General features: G+C 41.1%; 1 protein-coding gene across 6 annotated transcripts in view; it reads right to left on the minus strand.

Annotated features, from left to right (window-relative positions):
- Positions 1-15,486, minus strand: part of PLEKHM3 (pleckstrin homology domain containing M3) — a 242,470-nt gene that overhangs the window by 49,584 nt on the left and 177,400 nt on the right. For 4 of the 6 annotated variants that reach the window (XM_078328319.1, XM_078328318.1, XM_002749710.6 and 1 more), the window contains one exon: positions 14,476-14,633. The exons of the other annotated variants lie outside the window; for them this stretch is intronic. In XM_078328319.1, the coding sequence (XP_078184445.1) occupies positions 14,476-14,633 (158 nt within the window). The remainder of the gene's footprint in view (positions 1-14,475; positions 14,634-15,486) is intronic. 6 annotated transcript variants of the gene reach the window in all.

The raw sequence follows: 15,486 nt of genomic DNA on the forward strand, positions 1-15,486 counted from the left end.
CACAAGCAGGAGTCTGGTCCTCCACCATCAGATTAGAGAACTATTGAGAAAGTTCCTCAAAATGTTCCTCTTCAATACCAGAGAAAGAAAAGAATGATAAGAATCAAACAGCTCCTCAGAAAAGGTACCTCTATAGAGGAGCGCAAGTTTCCTTCAGCTGCTTCTGGATCGCACACCTCACTGCAATACTCACCAAGTGGCTGCTTCCCAAGAAAAGCCACAGAAAGGAAATATCATTAAAAATGGCATATACATCGAGGGAAGCTGCTCCCTCCCTGAAGCCTGGACTAGCCAAGGCTGTTGTTCTCCATTGTTGAACAGGATGTAACAAGACTGCCAAGCACAGCCCACAAACCTGCTAATTAGGTGCACTGACAGTGTTTGTTTTGGAACCATTTACCAACAAAGGAATGTGTCAGGCTGATTAGTGAGAAAGGGGTATGTAATGTATGTGTATTTGAGTCCAGATGAGGGCATAATCCAGGTATTCAGTCTGTTTGTGCAAGGACTCACAGAAACGAAGGCTGAGCAAATAGGAAGCCACGGGAAAGGCCAGCTTCTGGGCAGTGCTTCTCTCTCCTTCCCCTCAGGAGTTTTGTTCTACCTGCCCCCATCTCTACCCCTTCCCCACCAAAATTCTTGCCTAAACACTTAACATGAAAGTCTCTTTCTAAAAGTGACGAACTACAACTGGCTCCTCGGAAAAATGAAAGAGTCTTTGTAAGGTTACTGACACATCTGGGCTTGATGGTTTTTTTTGGCACATAAGTAAGTGACAACTTTAGGCAAAATCATCTCCACATTCAGCTTCGCTGGAGCCTTCTCCATGCACTGTGCCCAGGGGCAAATCTAAGGGCAACAGGGCAACAGAAAACACAGCACCTGATGACTGACTGTTCAAGCTGTGCGGAGAACAATTAGGCATATTAGCATCATCTATGGGAAGAAGTAGTTCTACATTTTATAATAAAGCAGCTTCTTTCTTTTTAAACAAGCCTTTATAAAGTTTGACTACAATTAGGTATTTGAAGCTTCATGTGTACATCAGGCTTAAAGAAGGGCAGAAAGTGCCAAGGCAAAGAACAAAGTCCATGCCCCAACAAGCTTAGGTCTTCAGGAGCAGGGTGGTATGGGTTGCAGTGAAATGCAAAATGACAAGGACCAATTCAAAAGGCTGAGTGTGTTGGGAGGGGTCTCCATGTTCTTCCGCACAAGTTGGACATTTCTGAAGTTTGGACAGATGGATGAAAGCAATGGGGTTTGGACTAAGTTTCGTGGGAGAACTTCTTTTTTGGTAAGATTATCTGACAAAACAGATTTTAAAAATGAGAAAGCAGATAAGCCCTGTTAGAAGCTCATCTGCTATGCACTTTTCCAAGAGCCCGATGTTTGTTCTCAAGACTGTTGTAGAAAATGTTCTTTAAATGTGTGCAGACTGGCCCGGTATGGTGTCTCATGCCTGTAATCCCAGCACTTTGGGAGGCTGAGGTGGGCAGATCACTTGAGGCCAAGAGTCCGAGACCAGCCTGGTCAACATGGCAAAACCTAGTCTGTACTAAAAATACAAAAATTAGCCAGGCATGGTGGCGCACACTTGTAATCCCTGGTACTAGGGAGGCTGAGGCAGGAGAATCACTTGAACCTGGGACGTGGAGGTTGCAGTGAGTTAAGATTGTGCCACTGCACTCCAGCCTAAGCCACAGAGTGAGACTGTCTTAAAAAAAAAAAGTGTGCAGACTAGATGTAGTAGCACAGTATGCTAACTCAAGTGGTAAGAGGGTAAGAGCTTGGTGTAAATAAGTTCGATGCCTTGCCTGCCACCATTATTTCTTGGAAGAGGTGATGGAGTGGTCAACTACTTGTGCACAAAGAACATCTGGCAAGCAATGCTCATCCTACACCTCTGAACGAATTGCAGCGCTTTAAAAAACAACCTTTTTAGAAGAGTAACCACTGAGTTGCTAATGCCCGACTAACACAGGAAGAACACCTCCTCTGATGCCTTCCCTGGGGTCAGTGAATGTTGCTGACCAGGGCAGGCTTATGCTCTCACCAGAGAAATACCTTAAATGGTACGTCAATTGCTTCGACCTTATATAGAGAGCTGTAGTGTTACCTCAGACTTGTGCTATGCTCCTCTATCTTTGGAGGTATTTTATATTCCCTTAACTAATTTATTTAAAAAATGCTGTCATTGTTCTTATGAATGCATATATATACTTAGGCAAGCTTAATTAAACAATAAGTATTTATGTAATGCTTAGTCCATTTTGTGTTGGTAAAACAGAATACCTGAGACAGGGCAATTTTTTTTTTTAAGTGTATTTGGCTCCCAATTCTGGAGGCTGGGAGGTCTAGCACACATGGCAATGGCATCTGCTGAGTGTTCGGTGAGGTCCTGAGCTGTGCCACAACATGGCAGGGAGGTGGAAGGGGAAGCAGGCATGTAGAAAGGACCAGACGCTGGAGGCAACCCGCTTTCTAACAACCCTATCACGGGAACTAACCCATTCCCTCCAGCACTAATCCATTCCTCTCAGAAGATTAATCCAATTTAACAACCTGATCACCACTTAAAGGCACCACCTCGAAACGGCTCTACAATGGGCACCCAGCTTCAAAAAGTTTTTGTGGGGACAAACCATATTCAAACCATAGCAAATGCCTACTAGATGAAGGATACCTAAGTTAGTTTTTGGTAAAATCTTCTCATAGAATACTCACATTTAAATACAGTGCCAAGTGACATAAATGTCATGAAGTCTTTTTTTTTTTTTTTTTGAGACAGAGTCTTGCTCTATAGTTCAGGCTGGAGTGCAGTGGTGCGATCTCGGCTCACTGCAACCTCTGCCTCCCGGGTTCAAGCAATTCTCTGGCCTCAGCCTCCTAAGCAGCTGGGACTATAGGTGCACACTGCCATGCCTGGTTAATTTTTTTTTTTTCTTTTTGTATTTTAGTAGAGATGGGTTTCACTGTGTTGCCCAGGCTGGCTGTGAACTCCTGAGCTCAGGCAATCCACCTGCCTCGGCCTCCCAAAGTGCTAGGATTACAGGTGTGAGTCACTGCACCTGGCCTGGTCATAAAGTCTTTAAGTGCAACGTTTTTCATAGTGAAAACCTAGAAGGATGACTTGCATGCCACATGAAAAACTCAAGAAAGCCAAATGGACAGGACAGAAATGATGAAACTGACTTATGACTGCTGGTTTATTTTATAAGTCCCATGTTAAAAATGCATGCTGAGGGTTTTTAAGATGAAGTGTTTATGTGCTTGTAATCTCGAAGCATTTCAAGATTCAGAAATAGCATCTTTGTAGAAATGTAAAAAGCAGGATTGCCTTTCTAGCAGCATTAGGAAGGGGATCTTAATAACGAGAGATTAGTGATGTGTAAAGATGTCAGAAAGAAAGCTGCATAGGAGGCAATTTAAGGATTTTAAAAAATGAATCTAAGACCTGGGTTATTTTGTGGATTTATGTGACTTTTTTGCTTTTATAGTCATTGTTTTCCCTTAAATCGTAGAGTAGTGTCAGCCTAATCTTCTAATTTGTAATTCTTAAAAGTTAGAGCCCTTCCTTCTTATTCTCAGTCAAGGAGGGCTTGTTTTGTCATTGCTATTCTTTTAAGGATACGGAATTTTATCATTGTTTTATCAAAATGTTTATCTCTCCCAAAGCTGTGCTTTCCTTGTAGTCCATTTCCAGATAAATGCTGGATTAGGCTTTAGTAAAGCAGTTTTATGATTCAGGATATTCTTACTGTATTTAAAATCTTAAAATCTGGGTTTTAGGGTTTTCCTATTTACGATAAAGAGAGGTATGTATTTAATTTGTGTTTGAGGATGAGCATGATAACTCACTCCTGTAATCCCAGAACTTTGGGAGGCCAAGGTGGGCGGATCACTTGAGGTTAGGAGTTTGAGACCAGCCTGGCCAACATGGTGAAACCCAGTCTCTAATAAAAATACTAAAAAATTTGCAGGGTGTGGTGGTGAGTGCCTGTAATCCCAGCTACTCTGGTGACTCAGGCAGGAGAATCATTTGAACCCAGAAGGCAGAGGTGGCAGTGAGCTGAGGTCATGCCACTGCAACCAGTCTGGGCAGCAAGAATGAAACTCTGTCTCAAAAAAAAAAAATTGTGTCTGAGAAGAAAGAATATCTCAAAGTAAAACTGTCAGCATTATCTTCTGAATGGAGGCAAGCTTGCTTTGGTGCAACAAACAGGGGTTTGCCTATAGAAGCCTGCTTTAGGCAGATCCTCAGCTTCAATAGGTACACCTTGCTGCATCTGACCTGCCAAGGGATGCACAGGAGCTGGAAGCTCTGCTGTTACCTCCACAGCAGTACTTTGGCCATTTTATAAAAGAGAGGCATATCTTTCCCCAAACCAATTTAATCATGGCTTACTGCTCTGTGTGCAAAGACTCCCAAAGCAGCAAAGCTGGGTGCGGTGGCTCATGCCTGTAATTCCAGCACTTTGGGAAGCTGAGGCAGGTGGATTACGTGAGGTCGGGAGTTCAAGACCAGCCTGACCAACATAAAGAAACCCCATCTCTACTAAAAATACAAAATTAGCCGGGCATGGTGGCACGTGCCTGTAATCCCAGCTACTCGGGAGGTTGAGGCCGGAGAATCGCTTGAACCCAGGAGGCAGAGGTTGTGGTGAGCCAAGATCGCGCCATTGCAGTCCAGCCTGGGCAACAAGATTGAAACTCTGTCTCAAAAATAAATAAAAATAAAAGAGACTCCCAAGGCAGCAAATAAAAGGACATTTCCAAAATAGCAGTATTGGAGAAGGCTTCTTTAATGACAGAGGTACATAATTTTTAAAATTGATTTTAGGGGATATATGGCAAAATGTTTTGAAGACTATAGGCACAAAAGGAGCAGTGAGATATAACGGAAAAAAACATGGATTTTGGAGTCAGATGTATTTGCATTTAAGTTTTGGCCTTATCTCTAGGGTCAAGTTAATTGCCTTCTCTGAACCTAGGTTTCTTTGTTATTAAGACAGAGGTAACACTATTTCCTCAGAGGACTGGCAGAAAAATTAGATAAGATATGTAAGTTGCTGACATTAGTACTAATAAATGTTAGTACCATTCTCTTAAAATCCTAGCACCTTCTCTATATATGCCAGAGTTGGGGATCCTAAAAATTAATACCAGGGATATATTTTCAAATTGCATAGTTGGCTGGGTGTGGTGGCTCACACCTGTAATCCCAGCACTTTGGGAGGTCGAGGTGGGTGGATCATGAGGTAGGGAGTTCCAGACCAGCCTGGCCAATATGGTGAAACTCTGTCTCTACTAAAAAATATAAAAATTAGCCAAGTGTGGTGGTGGTAGGCACCTGCAGTCCCAGCTACTTGGGAGGCTGAGGCAGGAGAATTGCTTGAACCTAGGAGGTGGAGCTTGTAGTGAGACAAGATTGTACCACTGTACTCCAGCCTGGGCAACAGAGCAAGGCTCTGTCTAAAAAAAAAAAAAAATTACATCGTCATTTTTGCATATGTAAAAACGCAAAATTTCCTTTTGCATAATGATTAATTTAATAAGGAAACTTCCTTTTGCATAATGATTAATTTAGTAAGGAAAAGAAAGCCTGAAGGAGTTGACCAATGTTTGCTATATACTCATAATCAAATAAACATGTTAACACTGAATATATTCTAATACTGAAGAACATAAATCAGTGACTCAGAGTTCAACATAGAGCTCGCTCACACAGAGAGGAACAATAAACACTGGGGACTCGAAAGAGGGGAGGGAGGCAGGGAAAGGCTGAAACACTTCCTGTTGGGTACTGTGATCACTACATGGGTGATGGGAATCAATGAAAACCCAAACCTCAGCATCATGTCACATATCCTTGTAATAAACCTGCATATGTGTTCCCGAATCTAAAATTTAAAATGAGAGGGAAAAAAAACTCCAAAACCTAAAAAAATACAGGACTCCATAATACTTTTAGAAACCGTGAAACTTTTCTAATTCAATGTGCACATCGCTTCTGTGGATGATGCAGCCCTTCCGGGAGCTCCAGGCCCACCCTCTACTGTGCTCCTCCCACACTTTCATAGAACTGCCTAACGGCCTGTCTGTCCCTACTAGACTCAACCATTTGTGAGCAAGTAGCATGCTGTGTTCACTCTGTCTCCAGAACCTAGCCCAATGCACACATGTGATATGCTCAATAAATCACTTATTAGGGCCAGGAGCAATAGCTCACATTTGTAATCTCAGCACTTTGGGAGGCCAAGGCGGGTGGATCACCTGAGGCCAGGGGTTTGAGACCAGCCTGACCAACATGGAGAAACCCTGTCTCTAATAAAAACACACAAAATTAGCCAGATGTGGTGGCTGATGCCAAATTAGCCAGATGTGGTTTTGCCATGTTGGCCAGGATGATCTTGAACTCCTGACCCCAGGTGATCCTTCACCTCGGCCTCCCAAGGTGCTGGGATTATAAGCATGAGCCACTGCATCCTGCCCTGGACTTTCAATAAATGATTTTTTTTTTTTTTTTTGAGATGAAGTTTCGTTCTTGTTGTCAAGGCCAGAGTGCAGTGGCACGATCTTGGCTCATATCAGCCTCCCCTTCTTGAGTTCGAGTGATTCTCATGTCTCAATCTTCTGAGTAGCTGGGATTACAGGTGTGTGCCACCACACCCAGTTAATTTTTATATTTGTAGTAGAGATGGGGTTTCACCACGTTGACCAGGTTGGTCTCGAACTTCTGACCTCAAATGATCCAAGTGATCTGGCCTAGGCCTCCCAAAGTGCTGGGATTACAGGCATGAGCCACCATGCTGGGCCCTGAAAGGTTGTTTTTTTTACTGAACTGTAATATTGCTATTCAAGTGATAATGGGACCTGAAAGGATATTAAGTATATTTTTGAGGACACAAAAATGCCAAATTTAGCAGGAGAGCTAAGGGTATGTGGTAACAAATTCACTAAATATTTTATTTCTAAAATTTTTACATACAGATTTTTTTTTCCTCTCCGATGCCTGGGAAGCATATAGATTTTTAAACATATTTTATTATGAAAAATTTCACACATATGCAAAAGTAGAGAGAATAGTATAACAAATTCCTGTGTACCTATCACCTAACTGCCGCAGTTATTAATATGTGATCATTTCTTTCATCTGTATCATCCCCTACCCCATCATCACATTATCCTGAAGCAAATCCCAGACATCATATTACTTAATCCATAAAGGTTTCAGTTACACAGAGATTTTAAAATTTACTTTACTATTCAAATTTGTTTTTGTTTATCACATTTATTTATTTAACACATCTTTATAGACATGTTTTGAATCAGCAACTCAGTATTCCTGACTAAAATTTCCCTTTAATAAATGTTTTATTGGTGTCTCTTTTTGCCTTTTCACAGGGTTGTATAAACCACTCTTGGTGTTTAACTGGAAGCTAAACACCAGAGGAAAGCTCAACAGGTTTCTGAAAACTGTTAACCTGGAATTCCAGGAAAGATGGTCAACGTTCCTTCTGACTCAGACATTTGTGCAAGCTTAGAGAACTGCATCTGACTAAGGAAGAATGTGGATTCTCCATAGTTTTTACTACTGAGCAAAGGCCCCTATGAACCTACAGTATATGCCACTGTGGTTATTTTGGTGAGAATCCAGCACCTTAACTCTGACCATAGCTATCTTAGAGGAGTGATTCTTTTTTCTGGGGTGATTCATAATCATATGGAGTCCCTGAAGATACAGACTCTGGAGTTTTAAAAGCCAAGTCTTACAAAAGATTGTAATGTACAATCAGAGGACAGCACCTCTGCCCCAGACAAGGCACAAGTCCAAGAACCGAGGGCTCTAAAAATGTGTGCGAAACCCAGTGCCTAGATCTTAGTTCCTAATGTCATTCTTTAACAAAAGAAACCAAGGCTCTTTGGACACATGTCTGTTCCTAGGATTAGGGCAGGAAATAAGTAAGATGAGCCTGGAGCATCTGGGAGTGCCAGAAAGTAAGGAAATGCTAAAAACCAAACCAAACCAAAAACAACACCCCCTGCAAAAATCCCATCATGATTGGGGTATGTCAAGGGAACAAAGGAGGCTACTGAGAGCTTGAATGGCCAAAGCTGGGACAGTTTGAGCAATACAATATAGTACTGGACTGTAACCCAAAGTATAAACAAACTATGCACAAGTCCACATTGATTTAAATAAACAACTGAAAAAAAATAAATAAATGAGGAAGAAGAGACAAATCTCCCAAGTGGAAGGATTCTAAATAACTTTATCCATACTTGGCTCCCAAGGGGGTGGAATATAACTTCCCACTCCTTAAGTGTGGGCTACACATAGTGACCTCTTTCCAAAGGGTACAGCATGGAAAGAGGGGGAGGAAGAGGAACTTCGCGGTGGAGAAACCTGACACAAACACTGCAGCGATAAGTCACGTTGATCGTACGTTCCCTTGATATGATGTGATGACAATGGCACTACCTCCATGGCTTTCCTCCCCAAACCCATAAAACCCACTCCACGCATAAGAAAACATCAGGCATATCCAACAGAGATAGTCTTTTTTTATTTTTCATAATTTTTTTTTGAGTTAGTTTTGCTTTGTTGCCACCAGGCTGGAGTGCAGAGCTCGGCTCGCTGCAACCTCCGCCTCCCAGGTTCAAGCGATTCTCCTGCCTCAGCCTCCTGAGTAGCTGGGACTACAGGCATGTGCCACCACGCCCAGCTAATTTTTGTATTTTTAGTAGATATGGGGTTTCACCAGGATGGTCTCGATCTCTTGAACTCCCAATGTGCTGAGATTATAGGCGTGAGCCACCACGTGTGGCCCCAACAGAGATATTCTATAAAATACTGACCAGTACTCCTCAAAACTGTCACGGTCATAAAAAACAAAGTCTGAGAAACTGTCACAGCCCAGACAGGCCTAGGGAGATATGACAACTAAATATAATGTGGTATCCTGGAACAGGATAAGGATAGTAGGTGAAAACTAAGGAAATCTGAAAAAAACTATGGACTTTAGCTACTAATAATGTATCAATACTGGTTCACTAATTGTAACAAATGTACTATACTAATGTACAATCTTAATGGGGAAACTGAGTGTGTGGTATATGGGAACTGTGTACTATATTTGTGATTTCTCTGCAAATCTAAAATTGTTCCAATAAGGTTTATTAAAAATTGTTATCTTTGAGCTTAGAGTCAACCGTTCAGCTGAACAATTTTTAAGTTTTTGTTAATAGACTATTTTTTAGAATATTTTTAGATTTTCAGAGAAATTGAACAGCAGGCTCCCATATCCACCCCACCACCTCCTGTTTTTTTAAATTAACATTTTGCAATCCTATGATATATTTATTACAAAATTAGTGAATCAATACTGAAATATCATTATTAATTAAAGGCTGCCATTTAAATTAAGGCTCACTCTGATATATAAAACCATAGGTTCTGACAAATGTATAATGTCATGTATATACCACTGAAGTATCATACAGAATAGTTTCACCGCCCTATAAATCTCCTGTGCTTCACCTAATTATCCCTTCCCAGCCCCCAAAACCCTGCAACCATTGATCTTTTTACTGTCTGTATAGTTTTGTCTCTTCCAAAATGTCACATAGCTGGAATCATATAGTATAGCATGTAGCCATCTCAGAATGGCTTTGCTCACTTGGGATATAGGCATTTAGATTTTTTCCATGTCTCTTTGTGCCCTGACAGCTCATTTCTTTTGTTGCTGAATAATATTCCATTGTATGGATATGCCACAGTTTAGGCCTTCATAAACTACTGAAGGACACCTGGGCTGCTTCTAGTTTTCATTGATTATGAATAAAGCTGCTATAAACATCCATATGCATGTTTTTGTGTGGATATAAGTTAACTTGTGTTATTTCAAAGTATTTTTTTTTTAAATGTCCAAATGTTTTAGGATTTTTCAGGTATCTTTCTGTTATTGATTTCTAGTTTAATTTCATTATGGTTTGAGAGCAAACTTTGTATGATTTCTACTCTTTTAAATTTGTTCAAAAAAATTTTTTTTATGGCCCAGAATGTGGTCTCTCTTGGTAACTGTTCCATGTGACCTTGAGAAGAATGTATATTTTGTTGTTGTTCAATGAAGTATTCTAGAGATGTCAATTAGATCCCATTCATTGGCAGTGCTGTTCAGTTTAGCTATATGCTTACTGATTTTCTGCCTGTTGGACCTGTCGGCTATGGACAGAGAAGTGTTGAAGGCTCTAATTACAACAGTGAACTTGTCTCTCTCTTCCGCCAGTTTTTGTCTTACATAGTTTGACTCTGTTCATACATTAAGGATTGTTACATCTTTTTGGAGAACTAACCCATCCTTATATTTGGGGGTTCTTCCTCACCAATCCTCATTCTAAAAATGAATCAGAACACTCTTTGTTACCTAATATGCTGGAGTTAGGCAATGTGTTTTTTTTTTTTTTTTTTTTTGCAACTCTAGTATCTCATTCTGAATATCTCACTCTGGAGATAAAGGTAGTGAGTGAAAGTTCAGTATTATTTCTTTCAATATTCTATAGCATAAACTGGTGAAGCCATCTGGCCTCTCTGTGGGAAGATTTCAAAATTACTAATTCAGTTTCTTTACTTGTTTTAGGTCTACTCATATTTATTTCTACTTCTTGTTGAGTCAGTTTTGGTTATTTGTCTTGTTAGTCATTTGCCCATTTCATCTAAATTGTCTAATTTGTTGGTATAGTGTTGTTTATAATATTCTTTTATAATCCTTAATTTCTGTACCTCTTTCATTCCTGATTCTGGCAATTTGTATCTTCTCTTTTAATCTCTTGATCAGGGTGGCTAAAAGGTTGTTAACTTTGTTGATCTCTCGAGGAATCAACTTGTGATTTTTCTGTTTATGATTTCAGTGATATCTGCTCTGCTCTGATCTTTATTCTTTCTTTTCTTCAGCTTGCTTTGGATTTAACTTACTCTTTTATATCCAGTTTCTTGAGGTGAAATTTTAGGTACTGATGAGAGCTTTCTTCTTTTCTGATACAGATATTTATGCCTATAAATTTCATTCTAAGTGCTACTACAGGAGTTTTTCACATATTTTCTATTTCATTTCAAAATATTTTAAAATTTCCCTTGTGCATCCTTCTATGACCCATGAGTTGCTCAGAAATACACTAATTTCCAAATATTCTGGGGTTTAATTTTTTTTTTTGAGATGGAGTCTTGGTCTGTCACCAGCATGGAGTGCAGTGGCGTGATCTTGGCTCACTGCAACCTCTGTCTCCTGGGTTCAAGTGATTCTTGTGCCTCAGCCTCCTGAGTAGCTGGGACTACAGGGGCCTACTACCTTTCCCAGCTAAATTTTTTTTGTATTTTAGTAGAGATGGTTTTTTTTTTTTTTTTGAGATGGAGTTTCGCTGTTGTTACCCAGACTGGAGTGCAATGGCACGATCTCAGCTCACCGCAACCTCTGCCTTCTGGGTTCAAGCAATTCTCTTGCCTCAGCCTCCCAAGTAGCTGGGACTACAGGCGTGCACCACCATGCCCAGCTAATTTTTGTATTTATAGTAGAGACGGGGTTTCACCTTGTTGACCGGGATGGTCTTGATCTCTTGACCTTGTGATCCACCCGTCTCGGCCTCCCAAAGTGCTGGGATTATAGGCGTGAGCCACTGCACCTGGCCGAGATGGGGGTTTTACCATGTTCACCAGGATGGTCTCAATCTCCTGACCTGTGACCTGCCCGGCTTGGCCTCCCAAATTGCTGAGATTACAGGCATGAGCCCCTGCACCCAGCCACTGTTGTTTTTTGAGATATTGTTTTTGAGATGCATCCGGCCACTGTTGTTTTCTGTTGCCCAGGCTGAAGTACAGTGGTGTAATCTTGGCTCACTGCAACCTCTGCCTCCTGCGTTTAAGTGAGTCTCCTGCTTCAGCCTCCCGAGTAGCTGGGATTACAGGCGTGTGCCACCACACCTGACTGATCATATTTTTTTCTACTGTAAATCTTTAATTCCATGTGTCAGAGAACATACTTGGTATAGTCTCAAAATTAATTGAGACATGTTTTGTGGCCCAGCATATGATTTATTCAGTGGAAATCATTTAGAAATTCTTTACTAAAACAGGTTTGGTTTTTTTTTTTTTGAGACAGTTATGCTGTTGCCCAGCCTGAAGTGCAGTGATGTGATCTCTGCTCACTGCAACCTCCGCCTCTGGGTTCAAGTGATTCTTGTGCCTCAGCCTCCAGAGTAGCTGGGATTACTAATTTTTGTATCCAAAAATTTTGGATTACACCATGTCCAGCTAATTTTTGTATTTTTGTATTACACCATGTCCAGCTTTGTATTACACCATGTCCAGCTAATTTTTGTATTTTTAGTAGAGACGGAGTTTTTCCATGTTGGCTAGGCTGGTCTCAGACTCTTGGCCTCAAGTGATCCCAAAGTGCTGGGATTATAGGCGTAAACCACTGCTCCCAGGCATTAAACATATTTTATTGTAATATAATTCATGTATCATAAAACTCACTCCTTTAAAGTATACAATTCACTAATTTTTAGGGTAGTCATAAGACCATGCAACCATTACCACAATCTAATTCCAGAACATTTTCATCACCCCAAAAAGCAACCTATACCCATGAGTAGTAACTCTTTTCCTCCTTCCCCCAAGCTCTAGACAACCACTAATCTATTCTCTGTCTCTATGGATTTGCCTATTTGGGACATTTTATATAAATAGAATCATGTAATATGTGGTTTGTGTCTGGCTTCTTTCCCTTAGCATGTTTTCAATGTTAATACATGTTGCAGCATGTATCAGTACTTTACTTCCTTTTTATAGCTGAGTAATATTCCATTGACTGGATTTTGTTCATTTTGTTTATCCATTCATCAGTTAGTAGACAATTAAGTTGTTTCTAGTTTTTAGCCATTACAAATGCTGCTGCTATGAACGTTTGTGTACAAGTTTTACGTGGTGTACATTTTTTTTTTTTTAGACAGAGTCTGGCTGTGTTGCTCAGGCTGAAGTGCAATGGTACGATCTCAGCTCACTACAGCCTCTGCCTCCTGGGTTCAAGTGATTCTCCTGCCTCAGCCTCATGAGAAGCTGGGATTACAGGTGCCCACCACCATGCTTGGCTAATTTTTGCAGTTTTAATAGAGACAGGGTTTCACCACGTTGGCCAGGATGGTCTTGATCTCCTGACCTCATAACCCACCCTCCTCAGCCTCCCAAAGTGCTGGGATTACAGGTGTGAGCCACCATGCCCAGGCTGGTGTGCATTTTTAAGAGGTAACTAATCTCTAGGCTATGGGCAAAGTTACTGTTCACCAGTGTCTTCTGATTTTACTCCAAGTGGTTGGTCCAGTTGGGGCCTTCCTCTGAGACTGCAATTTCCCACTGCCTCTCCCTTGGCCCTAAAAAAGCTATGAGGAGTTTCCTCCTTTTAAGAGGTGGCTAATCTCTAGGCTACGTAACTCTATAAGCTAAGTACCTGCTCAGGAAACTGGAGGCTAAACTCTGCGTGTGTGTGTATGTCTGTGTGTGTGTGTTTGTTTGTTTGTGTCTGTGTGTCTGTCTGCATGTCTATGTGTTTATGTGTCTGTTTTTCTGTGTGTGGGCCAACTGAAATTCTTGCATGTTTACAAATAGTCTTTAGGTTTAAGGAGAGGCCAAAAGGGCTGAGTCAGCTCTCAATATCTCAGCTCTACCCTACATGCTTCAACTCTCCCTGGCTACATGCCTTACCTTCTGTTCTGAACCACAGTGTAAGTGAGCCCTGCAGGGTGGGAAATGAGCCATGACATTCATGCTCAGAGAAGCCAGTGTACACACATACAGTGTAGATTTCTATTATGCTTTTGGGATGAAAGGAAAAGTAATGTGTATCATTTGTGAATCATCCATCAATCCATGGATGTGATGATGCCCAAATATCACTTTGGTTAGAAATCATCCCACATAAACTCCCACTTTTCTCTCCTTTGGATCCTAAAACTATCATCGCTTCACTGCAGTGCATGCATCTGTGGAGAAAAGCACATGGCCAGGCCCCAGCAGCTCACCAGTGTCTTCTAGTTTTACCCCTGCCGGTCGGTCCAGTTTTGGCTTTCCTCTGGGACTGCAGTTTCCCACTGCCTATCATTTGGCCCTGAAAAAATTATGAAGATGCTTCCTCCTCAATCTTCATTCTAAAATTGAACCTGAATACTCTGTTACCTAATAAGGCAGAGTTCGGCATTGTATCTTTGCAGCTGTTATCTCATTCTGGAAAAAGGTAGCGAGGTAAGGGGTTGAAATAAATATAGAAAACCAAAGGGAGAAATATGTTTGCCAAGGACAAGGGAAACCTGATTCAGGGTAAGAGACAGAGATACAGTACTTGACTAAAAGTTGGCCTGATTTGGCCAAAGAAAACGGCACATTACACATTCAGGTGTTCTTTTATGAAATAAGATATTCTGTACCTGCTTGTTGAAATATCCTCAAAAGGATAGAGGATCTCTCCATTGTTACAGATTTCGCAGATGAACCCCTTCTGGCTACAAAGACTGCAGCTGTACACGTGTGAGGTGGCAAATTTAATGACCTTGCCCAAGAATGGAGCCAGCTTTCCCTCTATTACCTGCAGAAAGAGAAATGGGACAGGGAAGCAAATTTATTGAGAACGGTCTTGCAGACACAGGAAAGGAAAGGAATTCCTTTTGCTCCAAAAGAACTTTCTGGTTTAAACCACCGGAGGCTGTAAATTAAGATGCTGAAACTTCTTTTGTATTCCTCTTGCTTCATAGTGTGGTATAAAAGATTGAGAACTGGGCTGGGCGCGATGGCTCAAGCCTGTAATCCCAGCACTTTGGGAGGCTGAGGCGGGTGGATCACGAGGTCAAGAGATCGAGACCATCCTGGTCAACATGGTGAAACCCTGTCTCTACTAAAAATACAAAAAATTAGCTGGGCATGGTGGCGCGTGCCTGTAATCCCAACTACTCAGGAGGCTGAGGCAGGAGAATTGCCTGAACCCAGGAGGTGGAGGTTGCGGTGAGCCGAGATTGCGCCATTGCACTCCAGCCTGGGTAACAAGAGCGAAACTCAGTCTCAAAAAAAAAAAAAAAAGATTGAGAACCAACAAATGGGGAACCCTACTTTGACAGATCAACTTCACAGTTAGGGTGTGGTATAAAAGGAGTGTGGTAGGTTTCCCAAAGTAAACTGAAAACATACAGAGTAAATCTGAATGCTGTAAATGCAATAATACCTTTTCTCTGATGAAAAGAGAATGGGATCATTTTTTTCACCATCTTCCCCAAGAACATATAGCAAAATGTGGTAAGTATTTGCTGCTGGTAAGTATTATAAACAGAGCTTGCAATATGGCAGTCTGATGGCCATTTTCAGCCTGTAGGTTTTTTTTCTTTTAACTTGTGATGATTTTTAAAATGAGGTAACTTAAACTGGGAAATTTCACACAAAAATGCAGA

The sequence above is a fragment of the Callithrix jacchus genome, chromosome 6 (genome assembly GCF_049354715.1).
Source record: "Callithrix jacchus isolate 240 chromosome 6, calJac240_pri, whole genome shotgun sequence".
Lineage (NCBI taxonomy): Eukaryota > Metazoa > Chordata > Mammalia > Primates > Cebidae > Callithrix > Callithrix jacchus.